The following is a 17,786-nucleotide window of genomic DNA, read 5'->3' as shown; positions in this document are numbered from 1 at the left end:
ACAATTTTTAAAAACATTTACCGAATTATGTGCTGCCATCCTATGTTGAAATTTGAATAGAAAAAACGATATTTATGCCATCTTGTATCGATAGATATGAACTATCTTTTTTTTACAACGGTTATTTTCAATAAACAGCGTCGACTCGATTTATTTTTTCAGATTGAAATTGCCTTCGAATTATAAAAAAAATTCATGGCGTTTTTGGCGCCATATTTCTTTAACAAAAAATGTCATATCCTTTTAAAATAAATAACCTATCAGTGTTGATCATAATGTTCAACATGATCATAATACCTAGTCATTCAGCTCCGGTTAAATTCACCAACATATCTATCAGCATGGAAATGAATTCTTTTCCAACTCAACTAACCAATCAAGTCATTAATCATAAACTGATTCAATTAAACAATAGTGAACATGAATTAATCAAAGTCAATGATGATAGTCCAAATGATTTCAATGAATTCCTTATTTTCGGAATTCATACTTATAAAAATCGCAACGTTTCTTTATGTCGTTGGCAAAATCCGAAATCCATTTTAATGAATGGAACAAATTTTGGTGTTGCATTCGGTCGGGACAAACGTTATCATCGACCATATTCAACCTGTTTGTACAATCCTAACATCGATCCATTGAATGTTTTGCTTATTGAAAATAGATATTCGAGTATTTATGGTATGTTCAAGCTTCTTATATTAATTTTTATCAATAAATTGTTTTTCATGTAGCTCCCGTCCCGGGTGGATGTAACATTGAATTTCCATTGGAAATCTCTCCATTCATTTATATAAGACCAACAAATTTTCCTTTAATCAACTATCTGACATTTCAACATGCAGCTTTGGGTAATGAAACTGATTGGAAATATCAATGCGGCCAAGAAAGTCGCAATCAGATTGAATATCTTATCTATGCACATACCGACGATAATGACGACAATGATGAGACAGAATATTTTCATCGATTAATTTTAATGTCTAATTATGATTGGATTGCTACTCATTGTTGGCTCATAGCTAGAATAAATCCAAATCAATCACCACTGCGGTTGTATTTCTCGTTTAATTCCAAACAAACAATTTATTTTAACATTATTGCTCGTTTGAAAAACGAAGCTGCCCAAAATGACTTAATTCATTGGTCATTGTATGTTCCTAGTCATAATCTCGATAACATCAATAAGCATTCAGAATCTGTGGATATTGTATTCATTATTGTACTAGTCTTCATGGGCATATTATCAACAATCGTTTCACTCATTGGTTATCGATATTTTATTTTCGGTAATTTTTTTTACAAAATTTGTTATTTTTATCTCTATAATAATCTTTTAAATTTTTTTTTAATTCCAGAAATATTCTTTTTTGCTTTTATTCTGGTTTTTGCCTTTACAATATCATTGCTCACCACTATTTCTTCAAAATGGCATCCACATAATTCCAATCAAAGTTATCATTGTCAATATGAGAATCTAATCTATGCATTCATAATAAGTATGATTATAGCATCCATATGGACAATTTTCTGTCGATACACTCGAAATCTTCGTTTGGCATTATCATTACACTCAATTGTATTATCGTTTTGGTTGATGGCTACTCTGTTCAATGTGTATGTGTTAAGTTATGGAAGTTATTCATTCGAATATAACAATGAAAATCAAAATCTTGAGCTTTTTCTCAACATTGCATTTGTATTTGGCGTTCTAGTCTTCCATTTGACAATGTTTTATTTCATCGATTTATTTTGGGTATGTGAATAATTAATAAATACATTGTTCTGATTTTTATTTTCAAAAATAGATGAGTGCCCTCTCAACATCACTCATAACTGTTTACCTTCAGCTACTTCCATTTGATTGCTGCTTTTTACTAAAGAATTATTCTCTTTTTCGTATCACATATAATCTATGGCTTTATAACAATTATCACATAATTAGGGTTTACCCATTTGTCAATTTAATAAATTTGACCAAGAATGGTATGTACAAGTTTTTCATAATAATAATTTATTTTAAATCGATATTTTTTCCAATGATAAGATTTACTGACATTCATATTATTCCTGTTCATCACATCATTATCGATTGCTTGGCAATTATGGTCCAAAATTGGAAATATTTCTTATGGTTTTGCTTGCATTACCACTAACATTCCGGCGACTTTATTGATCGAAAAAGCATCAACTATATCATCATCACCATCATCGGTAAAAACATTTAATTCAAAAGATACGATCAAACAAAATCGATATCGTCGAAAAAATCATCATAATCACCATCGAAAATATCGATCAAAGATATTGTACGGGCTTCGCAAACCAAACAATGATAACAAGAAACAAACAAATGGTCAACAACATAAACGAAAATATTATCGCTGTAAATATTGTCATAAAATTTCGGATAATCCTAACAGTACTAAAAGTATAAACAGACAAATAAAGAATTTTGGATAGGAAATTTCGGATTTTTCAACCCATCCGAAATTTTGGACTGGTCATATAAAACGTGATTTTTTGAACATCATCATTATCATTTAAGTTTTTCCCCTGTGCACTAAGCTTTCCCTCATAAAATGTCTATTTCCAACAATGTAGACTAACAAGTTCTTCTGCTATAAATATCTGATCATCTGTAATATTTTTTTTATTTCAGTAAAACTTTTCAATCTTTCTTGCACAAATAAATTGTGGTAAGATTTTCAGCTCCAATTGTCATTGATTTCGGGTACGTGTTTGCGATGAAAAACGCATTGATTTCTATTGATAAATCAAAAATCAATGATTTATCAGAATGATTTTGATCACTAACACTCGATACTTAGTGCAAATTGTTTAAAAAATGAAATATAATTTGTTGCCATAGTTTTTGTCATATTCATTACTCAATGATAACATTTTTTATGCCAAACAAATATTATCACTATGACGATTTCATCGTTATTCGCTATTTTTTTCTAGCTCTATTATATAAGCTTTCATTCTTCTATGATCAATAAGCATTTTATTTTTATAAATCGTACGATTTGACAAAGTAGTATAATATTGTACCTATTTCTAGAAAAAATGGCTGATTCGAAATTTGTCACGTTTAACAATGGACAAAAATATCCAAATCTTGGACTTGGTACCTGGCAATCACCACCCGATGGTTCAGTTTATCGTGCTGTAAAAGGTGCATTAGAGAATGGCTATCGTCATTTGGATTGTGCATATATTTATCAGAATCAAGAAGAGATTGGTCAAGCTATCGCCGAATGTATCGAAGCCGGTGTTGTGAGTTTTTAAATGAACTATAATAGTGAATCTTTGTTTAATACGCGATTTTTGTCTTTAATGAAATAGTTGAAACGAGAAGAATTGTATGTTACTTCGAAAATTTGGCTTACTTTTTACCGTAAAGATCGTGTACCGATTTGTTTGGATAAAATTCTAAAACAATTAAAGCTCAAATATATGGATTTGATTTTATTGCACTGGCCAATGAGTTTCGAACAAACAGATGATTCATTATTTCCCAAAGATTCAAATGACAAATTGATTGATGGAAAAATTGATTTTATTGAAGCTTATCAAGCATTAGAATCATTAGTCGATCAAGGTTTAATTAAATCGATTGGAATTTCAAATTTTAAGGAAGAACAAGTTGAACGGCTGTTGAAAGTTGCTCGAATTAAGCCGGTCGTTAATCAAGTAGAATGTCATCCATATTTGAATCAGGAAAAATTGCGAAAATATTGTGCTGATCATGGCATTATTTTGACTGCCTATTCACCATTGGGTAATCCTGGCTCGACTTTCTTTCCGGATGAAAAGAAAAAAGATTTGCTTAACGATCCTGTTGTTGTTCGTATAGCTCAAAAATATAACAAAAATTCCGGCCAGATTTTGATTCGTTTTGCTATCGATCGAGGCATGATCGTTATACCTAAAAGTGTTCGTCTTGAGCGTATCATTTCAAATTTGCAGGTATATGATTTTAAATTAACCGATGAAGATCTTAAAGATTTGATGTCTTTGGATCAAAATTATCGTACTTGTCCGTTTTCTTTGGGTCCGCATTTGACCGATTATCCTTTCTAAGAGTACTTTATCTTTGAATATCTTTATCCTTGAATTTTTGTGAATGAAAATAAAAATTTGATTCAACCATTGAGATTTATTTAACATTTATTTTTAATGTTTTTCAACAAAAATTAATTTAAAACTATGTATATAACAATTCTTTATATGTTTTTAAGCTTGACTTGAAGCTGTTGCATTATCAAGAATATCTTCGACACTATTGTTATTTATTAAAATATCACGTTCAACATCCGAATTTACGCTATCTTCATCGTCTGATGAAACAGGTGATGGTGCTCGTGATGAGGACGGTGTTGCTGGTGCTGAAATTGGCTTTGGAAAATTAAATGAAGCTATGGTACCATCTTCAGTCATTATTTCCGGATGCATTCTATGCAGTGCCAATTGTCGTGCTTTCCGATAATACTATTGTCATAATAAAATTAGTAAATTTTAGCATTATTATCTAATGTTTTTTTGAAAATAAACTTACAATTCCAAGATTTCTCCAATCTAATAGATCAGATAGACGTTCAGTACGATTACGTTGAATAATTCGTTGTCGTCTTGTAAGACAACTAAAATCAAACATATATTGAGCTAATTGTTGAACACTTTCTTCGGGACTTTTATTTAAACGATCGACAATATAAATGCCGTATGAAATAGGATCTGCAACATGTTCTTGAATGAAACAGCCAAAACCAGAAAGATTAGTTGTTATTGATGGTATGCCCATGACAGTGCATTCAGCTGGTGTATAACCCCAGGGTTCATAATACGATGGAAAAACGCCTAAATGGCAGCCGCGAACAAATTGATCATAGCTAATTGGGAACAATGGACTAGTGGAACTTAAAAATTCTGGATGAAAAATTATTTTAACACGATCAGAACGATTATTAAATAATTGTGTACGGCGAATATGTTGCAAAACAAGATCCGAGCTATCATCTTGCATATTGTGCGTGATGACCGGTGGAAGTGTTGATCGTTGGGCAGCATAAATGCAACGTTTCAATTCAACAATGTCTTCTTGTTTCATCAAATCGGATGGACCGGGCAAACGTCCTTGTAAAAGAATATCAAACAAGCGTTTACCAATATTATCCTGAACTTCATCAACTGTTTCCAACAATTGTTTGGCAATGGCTTGACCACGTAAGGATTCGACATTGAAATTGTTAGTTTTTCCAGGAAATATCAAGAAAGCAATCACAGTTACATCACTTTGGCTGGACTATTATCAATCATGTTAGAATCAGAATATTCAAATAGGATTATTTTTTAGATTTACCTTGAGATAATGATTGAGACGAGCTAAAGATTCGATAAATAAATCAGCACCTTTGTTACTAAACTCGTATCGACCAGCGATAAAAAAATATAATGTCTTATCAAGATCGAAGTCATAATGACCATAAAAATGTCCTCGTATAAATTTATGAATTTTTTCTTTGGCTAATGCATGTAAATTTTGAAATTCATGAAGGGCACTGAATTTTTTTACATTCAAACCGTTTGGTGTGATTAAACATGGTTTACGCTTTAGTAGATGTTCCGATTCCATGGCTGTTATATCCGAAACAGTAGTAAAAACATGGGCTGAATGAGATGCAGCTCTTTCCATACAATATCGATGATAGATTTGACGATTGCCAGCTTCACGATCCAAATGAAATTTATCAAGATTATTATAAAAATCAACATTACCGGCACACAGATATCGTCCGAGTAATGTTGCGTGCGTAGTAAAAACAGTTGCAATATCTAAATGTCGAGTCCTGCATAATATTAAACCGACACCGGCTTGCCATTCATGAAATTGTGTCACCATCAATGGTGTTCCATAAATTTCCTGTATACGTTTGTAAGATTCTTCAAGAAACCAGGTAACACAATAACCAAGAATCAAAGCATCATTCGATTCACGATCATGATGTGGTATACCAATGTGAGTAACTTCATAAAAATCATGTTTCCATTCATCCAATTTATAATAAGCTGATCCAATATCGAACAAAATGACAGCCGGATAACCATCGATCAACCAATGGCCAAACACTACTTTGATTCCATGATCACGAAAGATTTGAATCGTTTCACGAAAACATCGTTCGGTAGGTTCTTCTTCAATTTCAACTTCAGTTCGAACCATATGTTCCATATAAGGACCCATCATAAAATAACGATTACCTAATTCTTCAACACTTGTTTGGGCTTTTGTACGAATCACGGTATGAATACCGCCAACTAATTACGAAATTTTTTTGAATTGGATTTAAAATCAAACCTATCAACATTTTTTCTCATTCAAACCTTTATTGACAACTTCCCAGGCCACTTCAAAACACCATTTGTTTTCATGTTCAGCTGTAAGGCCATGATCACCGGATGGTATAGAATCTACACGATAGAATCGACGATTTGTTCGATTCGAAGCGGTTTCTTCAGAGTTCATCAATGAATTCGATGCCATCATAATACTTTGATTGGAATTATTTAAATTAAAATATATTCGATATTTTTTTAAAAAACTATTTTTGACAAATATTAAAATTAAAAAAGGAAAATAACGACGACGATAATGCTGACGACCATTCAATGGCAATGAAGGAGAAAAAAACCTTGCTGTTATTGTTGTTGGTTGAATGTTGGCGGATGGAGGTGGTACATAGATTTTTTTCTTTTTTAATATATACACACGCTATTGATAAAAAGATAAAATTAGAATCGGAAAAAAGTGTCAACTTGAAATGCGGAAAAAATTATAACTACAATTATTTTGATAATATGATGATACGATTCAAACATAAATCGATGTCGATACAATTTTAATCATGACTAATAATCAAAAATTTTTTTTAATCATCAAATGAATTTTTGTTTTCAAAGTAAAGAACATGATAATGGTAATAATAAAACAATATTTTTCTATTGCTCAGCATCATATATTTTTTTCTGGCAAACTTTTTAAGTTTAATTTGTTTTTCAGACTTGTTTTCATCATGTGAGAATGATAATTTGTCGAATAGCTGGATGAATTCCAGTTTGTCAGCCGGGCGAATGTAAAACATGGATGCCAAATACCAATGAAGATAAGATTATGCAACAATCTTGCAGAAGATATATCTTCAAGAAAAAAGTTGGTCGTGATTTTCACACATGTGCGATTTTCAAAAAAAATACTGCTTTTTCTCTGAATTTGAAAAACACAACAGATGGCGTTCAATTTTTTTTCATGATTCAAATATCATCGGAACAACATGTAAACATCTAATATACCTGAAAATCAATTTGACATTATGCAAGGCCATTTTTTTAAAATAAAAATTGATGCAAGAAACCTGTTTTATTTGAAAAAAATGAAAAAGATTAAGAGAAACAAACACCATACACATAAATCGAATCGAAAAATTGAAAAACAAAACAATCAAAAAAAACTATGCCAAAACGTAAAAACAAACCAAACGAATATCATGACGAATATTTAAAATTTCTTCGACGTCGGATTGTCGTCGTCGTCGAATATTTTTTTTTAAAGCCGTTTTCTTCTTAGAAAGCGGCTCGATAATATGAAAAAAAAAGTCAGCCAGACAGACAGACCGATAGAGACATAAACAAACAAACGTCGACCCAACACAACAGATTTTTTTTCCATTATTCTGATCACAGAATTAAACACCGCCATCATCGACATTTTTAATTATTTCTTTTTTTCATACCAGCACAGCTTCGTATATTTCGACAAGCGCATATACAAATTAAATACAAGTTTGGGGTTTGGATTTGCTATAGCCATCATCAATGACAAGGAAAAAAAATATTCACACCACTTCGCTTTGTCAATGAAAGTGAATGGTAATTGAATGAAGAAATGATATAAAGCCATATTTCATTGTGAGAGATTCGGCTCTCTCTTTCTCTTTCTCTCTCTCTCTCTCTTTGTTTCTTCCCAATTTTCTTTCTCTATTTATATCAACAACGAAATTTGAACACAACATATATTCCTCAAATACAAGTTTTTTCCTCAATAGTTTTTATTGGTTGATATATGCGAATTTGATATTGCTAACAAAATTTTTTTTATCATTATTATAACTGTTTTCAGCAAAAAAATACGCACTGCTATTAAAGAAATTTGCTTTGTTTTTATGGATGCTCATTATCATCATCACCATCATCATCGAACGTTATAGTTGTTTGGTATGATTTTTTTTATGCAATCGACCAGCAATAGTCACATAGTATTCATTGTTGTTATTTGTTTAATCAAACTTTTCGATCATTTTTTTATATTGAGAAAATTTTCTCTTTAGATTCAACATCAAAATCGACACAGAGTGTGGTGTGTTTTGTGTTTGTGTTTGAAGCAGTGGATTTCGAGACCATGATCATCATTATAACGTCATGATTTGAAGAGCAACAAAAACAAAACGTTAATGCTCACTGTTTTGTATTTTTGTTGATATTGTATGAGTCATCGAATTTTGACCATCGTTGATTTTGGTTTTTAGTTGAACGTTTTAAGAATTTCATTCTATTTCTGCCCTTTGAATCTTTTGGTTATATTAATCATTCTTCAAATTCAATTCAAATTGTTTTTAATTAATTTGGTTTTAATTAATTTGGTTTTAATTTGTTTCTCGTATATCGATTTCTTTTTGAAAAAATGAGTATGTACCCAAATATTTCAGCGGAAGCATCCGCTCCAAGTGCTCCTGGTTTTGTTGTTGACGATGAACATCACCATAAAATACCGTATCATGATCAACAGCCACCATATGTACCATCATATAATCACCCACCTCCGCCATATAGTATGGGACCAAATTATAGCCAAGTTCCGCAGCAGCAAATGGGAGATTCATCGAACGTTGTTGTATTACAGCCAACTTCTTCACAGAGTAAGCAATGGAAAACACAAAGAATTATCATATATTTTGATGGTATTCATATTACAACTTTTTTTCCCCAATAAATTTTAGCCCATACAACAACAGTTATCATGGATAAATTTCCACCAACATCGATACATATGAAATGTTTTTTCTGTCAGGAAGATGTTAAAACGGTTGCTAGACCTAAATCGAATTTTTGTACATGGCTTGTATGTGCAGGTCTTTGTTTTATTGGGTACGTTAAGATCACCATCATTATTTTGAATCAATCATTGAATTTTTATAAAATTTTGAATAAATTTTTATCGAAAATCTTTCCCTTTTTATACCGGCATTTTATTTAATTGTTTCAAGTCACGCAAATGTCAATGACTTGACAAAACTTTTGTTTTTATATGACATCATTACATTATGATTTCTATACCTTGAAAACACCTACGTAATTATTAACTTCTTTTGAATTAATTGAAATTTTTTTCTTTCTTAAAACAGTTGTATTTTCGGATGTTGCCTGATTCCCTTCTGTACGGATTGTTCACGTGATATATTGCACTATTGCCCAAAATGTAAAAAATATTTAGGATCATATGAACGTTTCCGTTTGCGTATATGAAATCGGAACAAGAAAATCTGGATGATTACATAATATCAAAGCTCGAACAATTGTTTCAACAATTGTCATTGCATCATTTTTTTTTCAGAAAAATCGAATGGCTTATTTTTCAGATATATCTTTAATGCTGTATCATATCCTTGATTTATTTTCTCTATTTCTTTCCAAATAAAAATTGAAAATTTTGATTTTAATTACGACTTTTCGAAGTAACCAACATAGATTGAAATCCACGAATGAGAAATTATTAATAACCAGCGCCATCTTTTTGTGTTTATCAATATTTTTCAGTGAAAAAACTCATTTTCAATACTTGAATCATTGTCATGTATATATACAAGCCAGACAAAGTTTGAAGATAAATTAAAATTGATTCATTAATCAATTTTGTCGTCCATTTTGCCTATTTTAAATTTTAATATTTATCAACGAATGATACCCACTTTCATCAACATCAATGGGGATGTAGCTCAGTGGTAGAGCGTGTGCTTTGCATCAGATCAACTATAAGTTTGAAAGTGGATTTGCAAGAATGTATAAGGTCGAGGGTTCAAACCCCTCCATCTCCACTTCTTTTTTTTTGTTTTGTAATAATCCTTGTTTTATAAAATTAAAATGATGCTACAAATTGAGCTTGAGTTTTTGATGCACAAAAATGTCAATTGTTAAATTAATTTTGAAATAAATTTTTTATTTGCCTCAATGATTGATCAAATTCATACAAAATCCTATCAACAGTAATCGTACGCAACTGTTGATCGTTACCACAGCGTAACAATGTCAATGCAAAATGCATATGATTAGAAGCTAAATGTGCAGTTAAATTGATACGATGATCATAATATGGATGACCATTCGTAACCAGATGCCAATCATAATAATTTTGACCAGGTTTTAATGTAGTTATTTGAGCTGTTGATTTTCGTAATCGTCTCAATGATTTTAACTTAAATAATGCTTCTAAATTTGTCATCGTAGCGGGATCGATGTCTAAATCAGGAAATTTCGCTAAATTTTGATAGACTTTTCATAAAAATTTAAATAAAATGGCAAATTAAAGAATGAAATAGAAAAGAATTTACCTAGAAGAATAGATTCAATATTATTAGGTTCTTTCGGTGATGAATTTTCGGGCATTAATATTTCACGATGAAATTTTAGTGATTCCAATGCGAGCAATAACTTTTGTCGATCATTTGGTTCATGGAAAAAATCCACCATTTCTTGATTTAAACATTGAAACCACGTTTCTGCTGCATCTCCGTTTGGTAAATATCGTTGATAACATGGTCGAACATTTCCGGATAGTTTATAGAGAGCCAAATTGAATGAAACTTGTATCCAATCATCAGCAGATAAATTAAATTCTTTTTCCAACATATCCATTCCATAATCAACAAATTGAAGCATTGATAATTGAAAATGTCTATCAGAACAGATATTCAAGTATTTTTCCATCGCAAAATGATTTGTAGCTTGATTTATGATTTCGTTTAATCGTTTGGATTTGGAATTAAAAATTTGAAGCTTTTTAAATTGTATATCACGAGATTCATATTCGCCTTCTACTTTAGGCTTTGAAAACGAAATTATTAATCATACAATATATTTCTTCTAATTTAATCATACCTTGAATTTTGTCAGAAATTTAATGGAATGATCCATTAATTGAAGAATGGATTCGATTTTGGCATGTGATTGCTCAAAACAAAGACCATGTGAATAAAGTTGATCAGAATTTTTGTTCAATACAAACACCAATTGTAAGGACTTATCGTACCATCGATTGCCTATGTTTTCTTCATTCGACAATAGAATCTGTTTTGCCATCAAACTGATACGATGATCACGTTCTACATCATCAGTTTTCTGTGGAATCATATCGAATTTTTCGATAGAAACCAATAATTTAGATTGTCGAAGTTTTTGCAGGTCCAATTCGTTCAAAAATTTATATCCATACATACAATCGTTTCGTGGCAATGTGGATAAAATTCCCATAGGGAAAGGATTTTTCAACATTGATGCCGATGATTGTTCGAATAAAAATTTGAAAATCTGCCACAAGGCTTGATAAGGATTTTCAAATTGTTCCAGATCGATAAGATAATGATTCCATCCATATGCTATTGTAATATAATTTGTTTTTTTCTGTTGTTGATTTGATGACCTAGATTCTTCGATGTAATCATGTCCTAATGAAGGTGAACGAGAGTATTGAAGATTTTCTCCATTATCCAAATAGTCTAAAACTCCCAATATATTTGCGACTATAAAGTCAAGTAAAAATTTTTCGGGTAAAATTTTATCCCAAAGACCCAGGTCGGGATATATTAGACATGAGATTGATCCATCAGCTAGAATCGAGGAACGGCTTTGTAAGAAACGATCGCGTAAAAACTTTTGCGAATCAATCGGTGTTTCATCATTTATTTTGTCGACTCGTTGATGAAATTCTGTTACCGATTCGAGACTAGAACGAACTCGGCTCAAAGTCTGAATGAACTCTCGAGATTCTTCATCATTGACATCACCGACAAACAATGGAACAGATTTTTCCAAATAATTCAATACATTTTGAAATTTTAGACCAGAAGTCTTGACCTGATGTTGCAATATTGCCGGTTTGCCCGATGGTGGATCATCGCCAGGATCAGTAGATGATGATGACGATAAAGAACGATTCCAACACAAGTTTGCATTGAAAAACAATTTTCCTTGTGTAATTAATTTTTTCGCTTGTACTAATGATGAAAATGGAATCATCATAAAAATTTTAATTGTGAAATGATAAAAATTTTTGATTATTTATTAAAAAAATCATCACCGGAATTATGAATACAAAAATCAATATAAATCTGAAATTAAAATCAGATTCATTTAATTTGATTCAGCTGAATCAAGAACATGAGGTAAAAATTCTTTACAAATGTGATTAACGACATTATCGATAGAATCGATAGCCAATGCGAGCAATAGCAACGCCTTGTTTTCGTTTGTATTGTGGAATTTTTACAATAAATTTTAATTTTTTCGGTTCAAGTTTTCAAGTTTAATGATAAAAATCTTAAAAGTAAACACTAGATATTTTATTTTGATCCATAAAATTTAAAGTTATTAAATTGAAATTGAGGATTTTCTGGAGAAACTTTCTTGAATCTTTCGTCTTTGTCAGTGGCAAAGTTTCAACAAGTTCTCTGTTTGTCTGTCCATGCCACGTGTGTGTCTTTTGTTCCGGTTTTAGTGTTCATTCTAGCACATGGCACCATATCGTAACAGTGCTCAAAACTCACTATCATCGAACGTTAATGATTCGATTGAACCGACTGAACGTGACATTTGGTCTTCGATATTGAAACAAGTACAACAGACTGCAACTAATAAATTACCTTCGAATAAATCTATTCTTGTACTCGGTGATAATGATTCGGGTAAATCGTCCCTTATTGCAAAGATGCAAGGCATCGATACCACGTGCAAAGGATCCGGACTTGAATATCATTATCTAATGGTTCGTGATGAATATAGAGATGAACAAACACAATGCGGAGTATGGATATTGGATGGCAATTATAATTGGAAGTCTCAATTGTTACGTTTTGCGTTGAATGAAGACAATTTTGAAGATACAACTATACTTGTAGTTTGTTCGATGACGAAACCATGGGAGATGATGAATTCACTGCAGTATTGGATGAATTGCCTACAAAAACATGTACAGAATTTGAATTTGGATCCGAAAAAATTTAAAGAATATCAGAATAAAAGTAAGTTGTCAATGTTTGTTTTTAGCAAAAATTTTCCTTTATAAAATGATGAGTTATTTTACACAGACCTGTAATGATTTAAATTATATGATAAAAATACGTAAAAACTGACCATTATAACTAAAAATCATTTGTTTTAGTGAGAAGCAATATATTGAATAAGTTTGAATTTTTGTTCTATAGATACACAACGATTCCAGGATTATATTTCACCTGGTGATGAAATAGAAGGATTAACTTCGATGCGTCGTTCGCAAAATGGTGATCACTCAGTAACCGCAGCCGGTAATAATGGCATTCCAATCGATCATATCGAACCTGAACGAGATCCATTACCTCCTAACGTACTTTCACATAATCTTGGATTAGACATAGTCGTAGCTATTACTAAAACCGATTATATGTCTACATTGGAAAAAGATTATGATTTTCGAGAGGAACATTTCGATTTCATACAACAATATGCACGAAAATTTTGCCTTCAATGTGAGTAATCTAATTTGAATGTTTTAATTACTTTCTTGTGATGAAAAATGAGAATCATGCTACAGACCTCATATGAATTTCGATTATGATCTTTCATATAAACAAAACTGAAAAGATTTGTTATTAATAGGAATTTTATGATTTCCAGCATTCATTAATTCAACTTTCATTATTTTCTTTTTACAGACGGCGCCACTTTGATGTATGTTTCCGCTAAGATAAACAAAAATTGTGATCTATTATACAAATATATTGTTCATCGAATTTACGGATTGAAATTTAAAACTCCTGCATTAGTCGTAGAAAAGGATGCCGTTTTCATGTAAGTAACTCATTTTTTTTCTTTAAAGATTTAATATAATTTATTAATTTGATTAGACCATCTGGTTGGGATAATGAGAAAAAAATTTCCATTCTTTATGATAATATACAATCATTTTCACCGGATGATGATTATAATGATGTGATAATGGCACCACATAATGTTAATGTAAGTTATGCGAAAATTTGGTCATTCAAATACTTTATTTTTATTCAGAATGATGCGCCTTTTTTATACTTTCGTTCTCCTGAACGTTTTGATGAAACCTTTTAAAACTGACTATTGTTATTTTTTTCCATTTATAAAAACAATCTGTGGAATATTTTATTAATCAATATCGTTTTTTATTTTGTTGCATAGCCGACTATGAAAGAACCGGAAATAGTTGCTGAAGATGACCAAATATTTTTGATGAAACTACGAACACAACTGAATCAACAGGTCCCGTCCAATATTACTAACACAGTAAGTTATTGTTACCTTCTTTTTATTATGATTATCAATTAATTATTGATGTAGCCACTTCGAGGTCAACCCACTGTTGGTCAAGCATCTCCTAATACAACGAATCTTGTTGGTAATGCTGGAGCTCATAGCGGTGGATCTGCCACTAAATCGGATCGTCGACAGTCACATCAAACTTCATCAAGTCATAGCGCTAGTCCGGCTGCTGCAGCTGCTTTTCTTGATGCATCCGGTAAAGCATCTCCCGGTGGTGAGCGTGTCTTGCAGACATTTTTTAATTCATTATTGAGCCGAAAATCGGTTGGAGGATCTGGTGGAAGCAGTAGTTCACCTAGTGGTGGTAATTCAACTGGATCTGGTCGCAATAGTCAATCTGGTGTTTCGACACCTAGTTCAGCATCATCAACGGCAGTCGAATCATTACGCGCTCGTGATGTACAAGCTGAATTAGATCGCATAATCGAAGGTACAAAATCATCAACAAACGATGAATAATTTGATCACATGTATCATGAAATCATGAAAAAATTATGATTATTTATATTTTTATTTATTTCCATTTTTTCACAAAAAAAAACAATCATGAGGAATTGAACACTAATTTTATATGAAAAAAAATGATTTTAATTGAATAAATATGCATTGAATCATTCGTTTCCATGTTCACTCTGAAAATGATGTAATTAATAAGTTATGAATGCTTGCGAATTTTTCCACAATTAAATCTTTTTTCTTTTAATTTTATTGTTTCATTTGGAATTTGAATTGTCGAAACTCCTTGCAGTATGAAGAAATTCTCATTTCTTTGAACTTTATTCTTATAAAACCTGAAATGATATATTTGTATTGACATATAGGAATGTATTGATAATTATGCATTGTTAAATACGTCAAATATTTATTGTTTGTCAATAAATATTTGATTAGTCATAAATTTTATTCAAAAAACCGATAATTTTACCCATGTCAACTAAAATGATAGAGTTTTATGATAGGCAAGTAATAATATCATCATCAATCCTTGTATAGTCAAAGTAGTTGGCTTCAAAAATTGCCAAATTTACGTCATTTACACATCAATGCAAAATGTTTGATTGAAACAAATTAGATTTGAACTGAGTGAATAAAAAACTTAAAAATTTTATAGGCATTTCAAGTGTTTTGGAGATTTCCACAGAAAAAATCATACGTCACATCAATTTTCATTCAATTTATTAATGAATTAATTACTAAAAAAATGAAAGTAACATGCAAATTTAGAGATTGAAAAGAGATTCTTGCCTTGAATTCTTTTCATTGAAAAGGGGAAAGAAAAATTTCATAGTATGACATTGAACTTGTTCTTGCTAACAGTTTTTGTTGAAAAAAATAATTTTCCATTTTGTTTATTAGCTTACATTGAATTTGGCTGAAAATGTTTATTTATTGAATTGATTTTTTTACCATTTTTTTCAAATTTCAATAATGATGTCCACCACATGAACATGATAATGATTATTATCCTGTTTGTTATTGATCTATTTCAAGGATTATTATCCTGTTTATCATTGATCTATTTCAAGGATTATCCATTTTTAAAAAGAAAGGAAGATAATTTAAAAAATTTTATTTCTTTTGAAACATTTATCCATTATGAGTACAATCGTGTATCAAAAAATAGTTTCTAAAAAAAAAATAATAATTTTTCTAAAAAACTCCATTTTTCGAATATTTTTTTGAATCCATTGCGTATCCATAGATCCCTGATTTTTAATCATGTTTTATTATGTCGAAAAAAGCTTTAGTACATTGTGCAGTACCACGGACACACTATATTTACAGTTAGACAAAAAAAAACACAGACAAAACGGAAATATCGGCAGTGATTTTTTTTGAAAATAAATTTTTTTTTGTTGCCATCCATTTTATTTCAAGGAAGTTTAGTGTTTTCCTTCTTCACCTCATTTTTTTCTTTCGATGATTCAATCGTTTCTCATTAAGCATCACTTTTACTTTTCTCATTCTTTTTCAATTTTTGTTGTTTCGTTTTCACATACACAACAACAACAACAAAAATTTCCACATCGACGTTTGTTGTTGCGGGTGGATCACCATTTTTGTTTGCCGACGATGATTACTACCAACAATCATTCAAAATGATCGGTTTTCATTGCTTGTATAACGCGATCGGAACGAAAATAAATTGATGTCAAGAGAAATGCCAAAGAAAGAGAGATAGAAAAATCATCGTCACCGACTATTTCATATTTTATTTTTGCAAAATATTTGATTCGAGAAATTTTAGAAAAAAATGGAAAAGAAATGATGATGATAATTACTACAACGATAAAAGCATGACAAAATAGTAAAGTTTGGAGAAAAAGAAAATTAAAAAAAATTCCTTCTCATTTGGAATGGGTCCTTGTCGTCGTCATTTAATACCTGGAAATCTTTTAATGAAACGATTTTTTTTTGGCTAAAAAAATCTTATCTTTTCGTTTCTCATTATCACGATGATGATGTTGATCAATGACTTTAATATTGACTGTATCGAATTCAGATTTTCGCTGTTGAATAAATGAATGTATGAGATTTTCTAGTGCTTCGTTTTTTTCAAAAATCAATTTTCAAAAAAAAATCATGTAATTTTTTTAAATATTTGTTACAATTATTTATGATACGTCACAAATATTTGAATATTTGGTTATATGTAACACGTATACCCGCAAGGCAATTTTCATCGTCATTATTATTTGAATATACCCGACAAAATCATAAAATTAAATATGGATAGACGTTCTTTTTTTCTGTTCATTTTTACTTGTTGCCTGTATTGACGGATCATATAATCAACATCATAACAAGCAATCGACACATTAATCAATCACTATTAATCGGATCATTGTGTAGTAGCGACATCGATGAACCTATTAGATGGAAAAATTTATTTATTTAAAAAAGGATAATGTAAAATATTTGAAAAAAATTGTTTTTTTTCATACAAATGAATGAAATGATGAAGATTTTAACGGATTTTCCGTTTCAATGTCCGTGTCCGGGGCCAATCATTATTACCCGATCATTTAAAAAAGATGTGAAAGAGAAATACATGTTTTCTTCTTTCTGGAACAATGATTCGGATGTATCTCTTTATCATCGTTCCTGTCCGCTCTCATTCACTC

General features: G+C 30.8%; 6 protein-coding genes and 1 non-coding gene across 8 annotated transcripts; 5 read left to right on the top strand and 2 right to left on the bottom strand.

Moving 5' to 3' along the window:
- The first annotated feature begins 114 nt into the window (after positions 1–114).
- LOC113790500 (uncharacterized) lies at positions 115–2,463 on the top strand. The gene is made up of 5 exons (XM_027340211.2): positions 115–681; positions 735–1,289; positions 1,359–1,756; positions 1,809–1,986; positions 2,048–2,463. Exons 1-5 carry the CDS (start codon positions 231–233, stop codon positions 2,461–2,463), a joined length of 1,998 nt encoding a protein of 665 aa, XP_027196012.2. The 5' UTR covers positions 115–230.
- A 132-nt stretch (positions 2,464–2,595) lies between these two features.
- Positions 2,596–4,162, top strand: LOC113790976 (aldo-keto reductase family 1 member B10-like). 2 transcript variants are annotated; one of them, XM_027340800.2, is made up of 3 exons: positions 2,596–2,734; positions 3,068–3,282; positions 3,352–4,162. In XM_027340800.2, exons 2-3 carry the CDS (start codon positions 3,073–3,075, stop codon positions 4,087–4,089), a joined length of 948 nt encoding a protein of 315 aa, XP_027196601.2. In that variant the 5' UTR covers positions 2,596–2,734; positions 3,068–3,072; the 3' UTR covers positions 4,090–4,162. The 2 variants fall into 2 exon arrangements, with proteins under 2 accessions (XP_027196601.2, XP_027196525.2); XM_027340724.2 differs by lacking the exon at positions 2,596–2,734 and having other exon boundaries at positions 2,972–3,282.
- On the bottom strand, positions 4,146–6,873 carry Glys (glycogen [starch] synthase). Its single transcript, XM_027340391.2, has 4 exons — positions 6,391–6,873; positions 5,369–6,324; positions 4,565–5,311; positions 4,146–4,497 (listed from the first exon to the last, which is right to left on the bottom strand). Exons 1-4 carry the CDS (start codon positions 6,551–6,553, stop codon positions 4,243–4,245), a joined length of 2,121 nt encoding a protein of 706 aa, XP_027196192.1. The 5' UTR covers positions 6,554–6,873; the 3' UTR covers positions 4,146–4,242.
- Positions 6,874–8,131: 1,258 nt separating this feature from the next.
- LOC113791237 (cell death-inducing p53-target protein 1-like) lies at positions 8,132–9,779 on the top strand. Its single transcript, XM_027341024.2, has 3 exons — positions 8,132–8,978; positions 9,060–9,207; positions 9,465–9,779. Exons 1-3 carry the CDS (start codon positions 8,744–8,746, stop codon positions 9,583–9,585), a joined length of 504 nt encoding a protein of 167 aa, XP_027196825.2. The 5' UTR covers positions 8,132–8,743; the 3' UTR covers positions 9,586–9,779.
- A 265-nt stretch (positions 9,780–10,044) lies between these two features.
- On the top strand, positions 10,045–10,154 carry TRNAA-UGC (transfer RNA alanine (anticodon UGC)). Its single transcript has 2 exons — positions 10,045–10,080; positions 10,119–10,154. It is a non-coding gene; the product is annotated as a tRNA-Ala (tRNA).
- Positions 10,155–10,240: 86 nt separating this feature from the next.
- Positions 10,241–12,483, bottom strand: LOC113790400 (uncharacterized). Its single transcript, XM_027340100.2, has 3 exons — positions 11,215–12,483; positions 10,668–11,160; positions 10,241–10,608 (listed from the first exon to the last, which is right to left on the bottom strand). The coding sequence occupies exons 1-3, from the start codon at positions 12,352–12,354 to the stop codon at positions 10,256–10,258; spliced, it is 1,986 nt and encodes a 661-aa protein (XP_027195901.2). The 5' UTR covers positions 12,355–12,483; the 3' UTR covers positions 10,241–10,255.
- Positions 12,484–12,642: 159 nt separating this feature from the next.
- Positions 12,643–15,291, top strand: Dlic (dynein light intermediate chain). Its single transcript, XM_027340504.2, has 6 exons — positions 12,643–13,352; positions 13,536–13,838; positions 14,025–14,160; positions 14,217–14,328; positions 14,521–14,625; positions 14,680–15,291. Exons 1-6 carry the CDS (start codon positions 12,845–12,847, stop codon positions 15,118–15,120), a joined length of 1,605 nt encoding a protein of 534 aa, XP_027196305.1. The 5' UTR covers positions 12,643–12,844; the 3' UTR covers positions 15,121–15,291.
- Positions 15,292–17,786: the final 2,495 nt, after the last annotated feature.

The sequence above is a fragment of the Dermatophagoides pteronyssinus genome, unplaced genomic scaffold (assembly GCF_027571235.1).
Source record: "Dermatophagoides pteronyssinus isolate colony J.1.1.1.1 unplaced genomic scaffold, Derpt_VIB-CSIC_2022.12 sq0002, whole genome shotgun sequence".
Taxonomy (NCBI): domain Eukaryota; kingdom Metazoa; phylum Arthropoda; class Arachnida; order Sarcoptiformes; family Pyroglyphidae; genus Dermatophagoides; species Dermatophagoides pteronyssinus.
The sequence above is the reverse complement of the archived record's forward strand: the minus strand, read 5'-3'. Positions and strand labels throughout refer to the sequence as shown.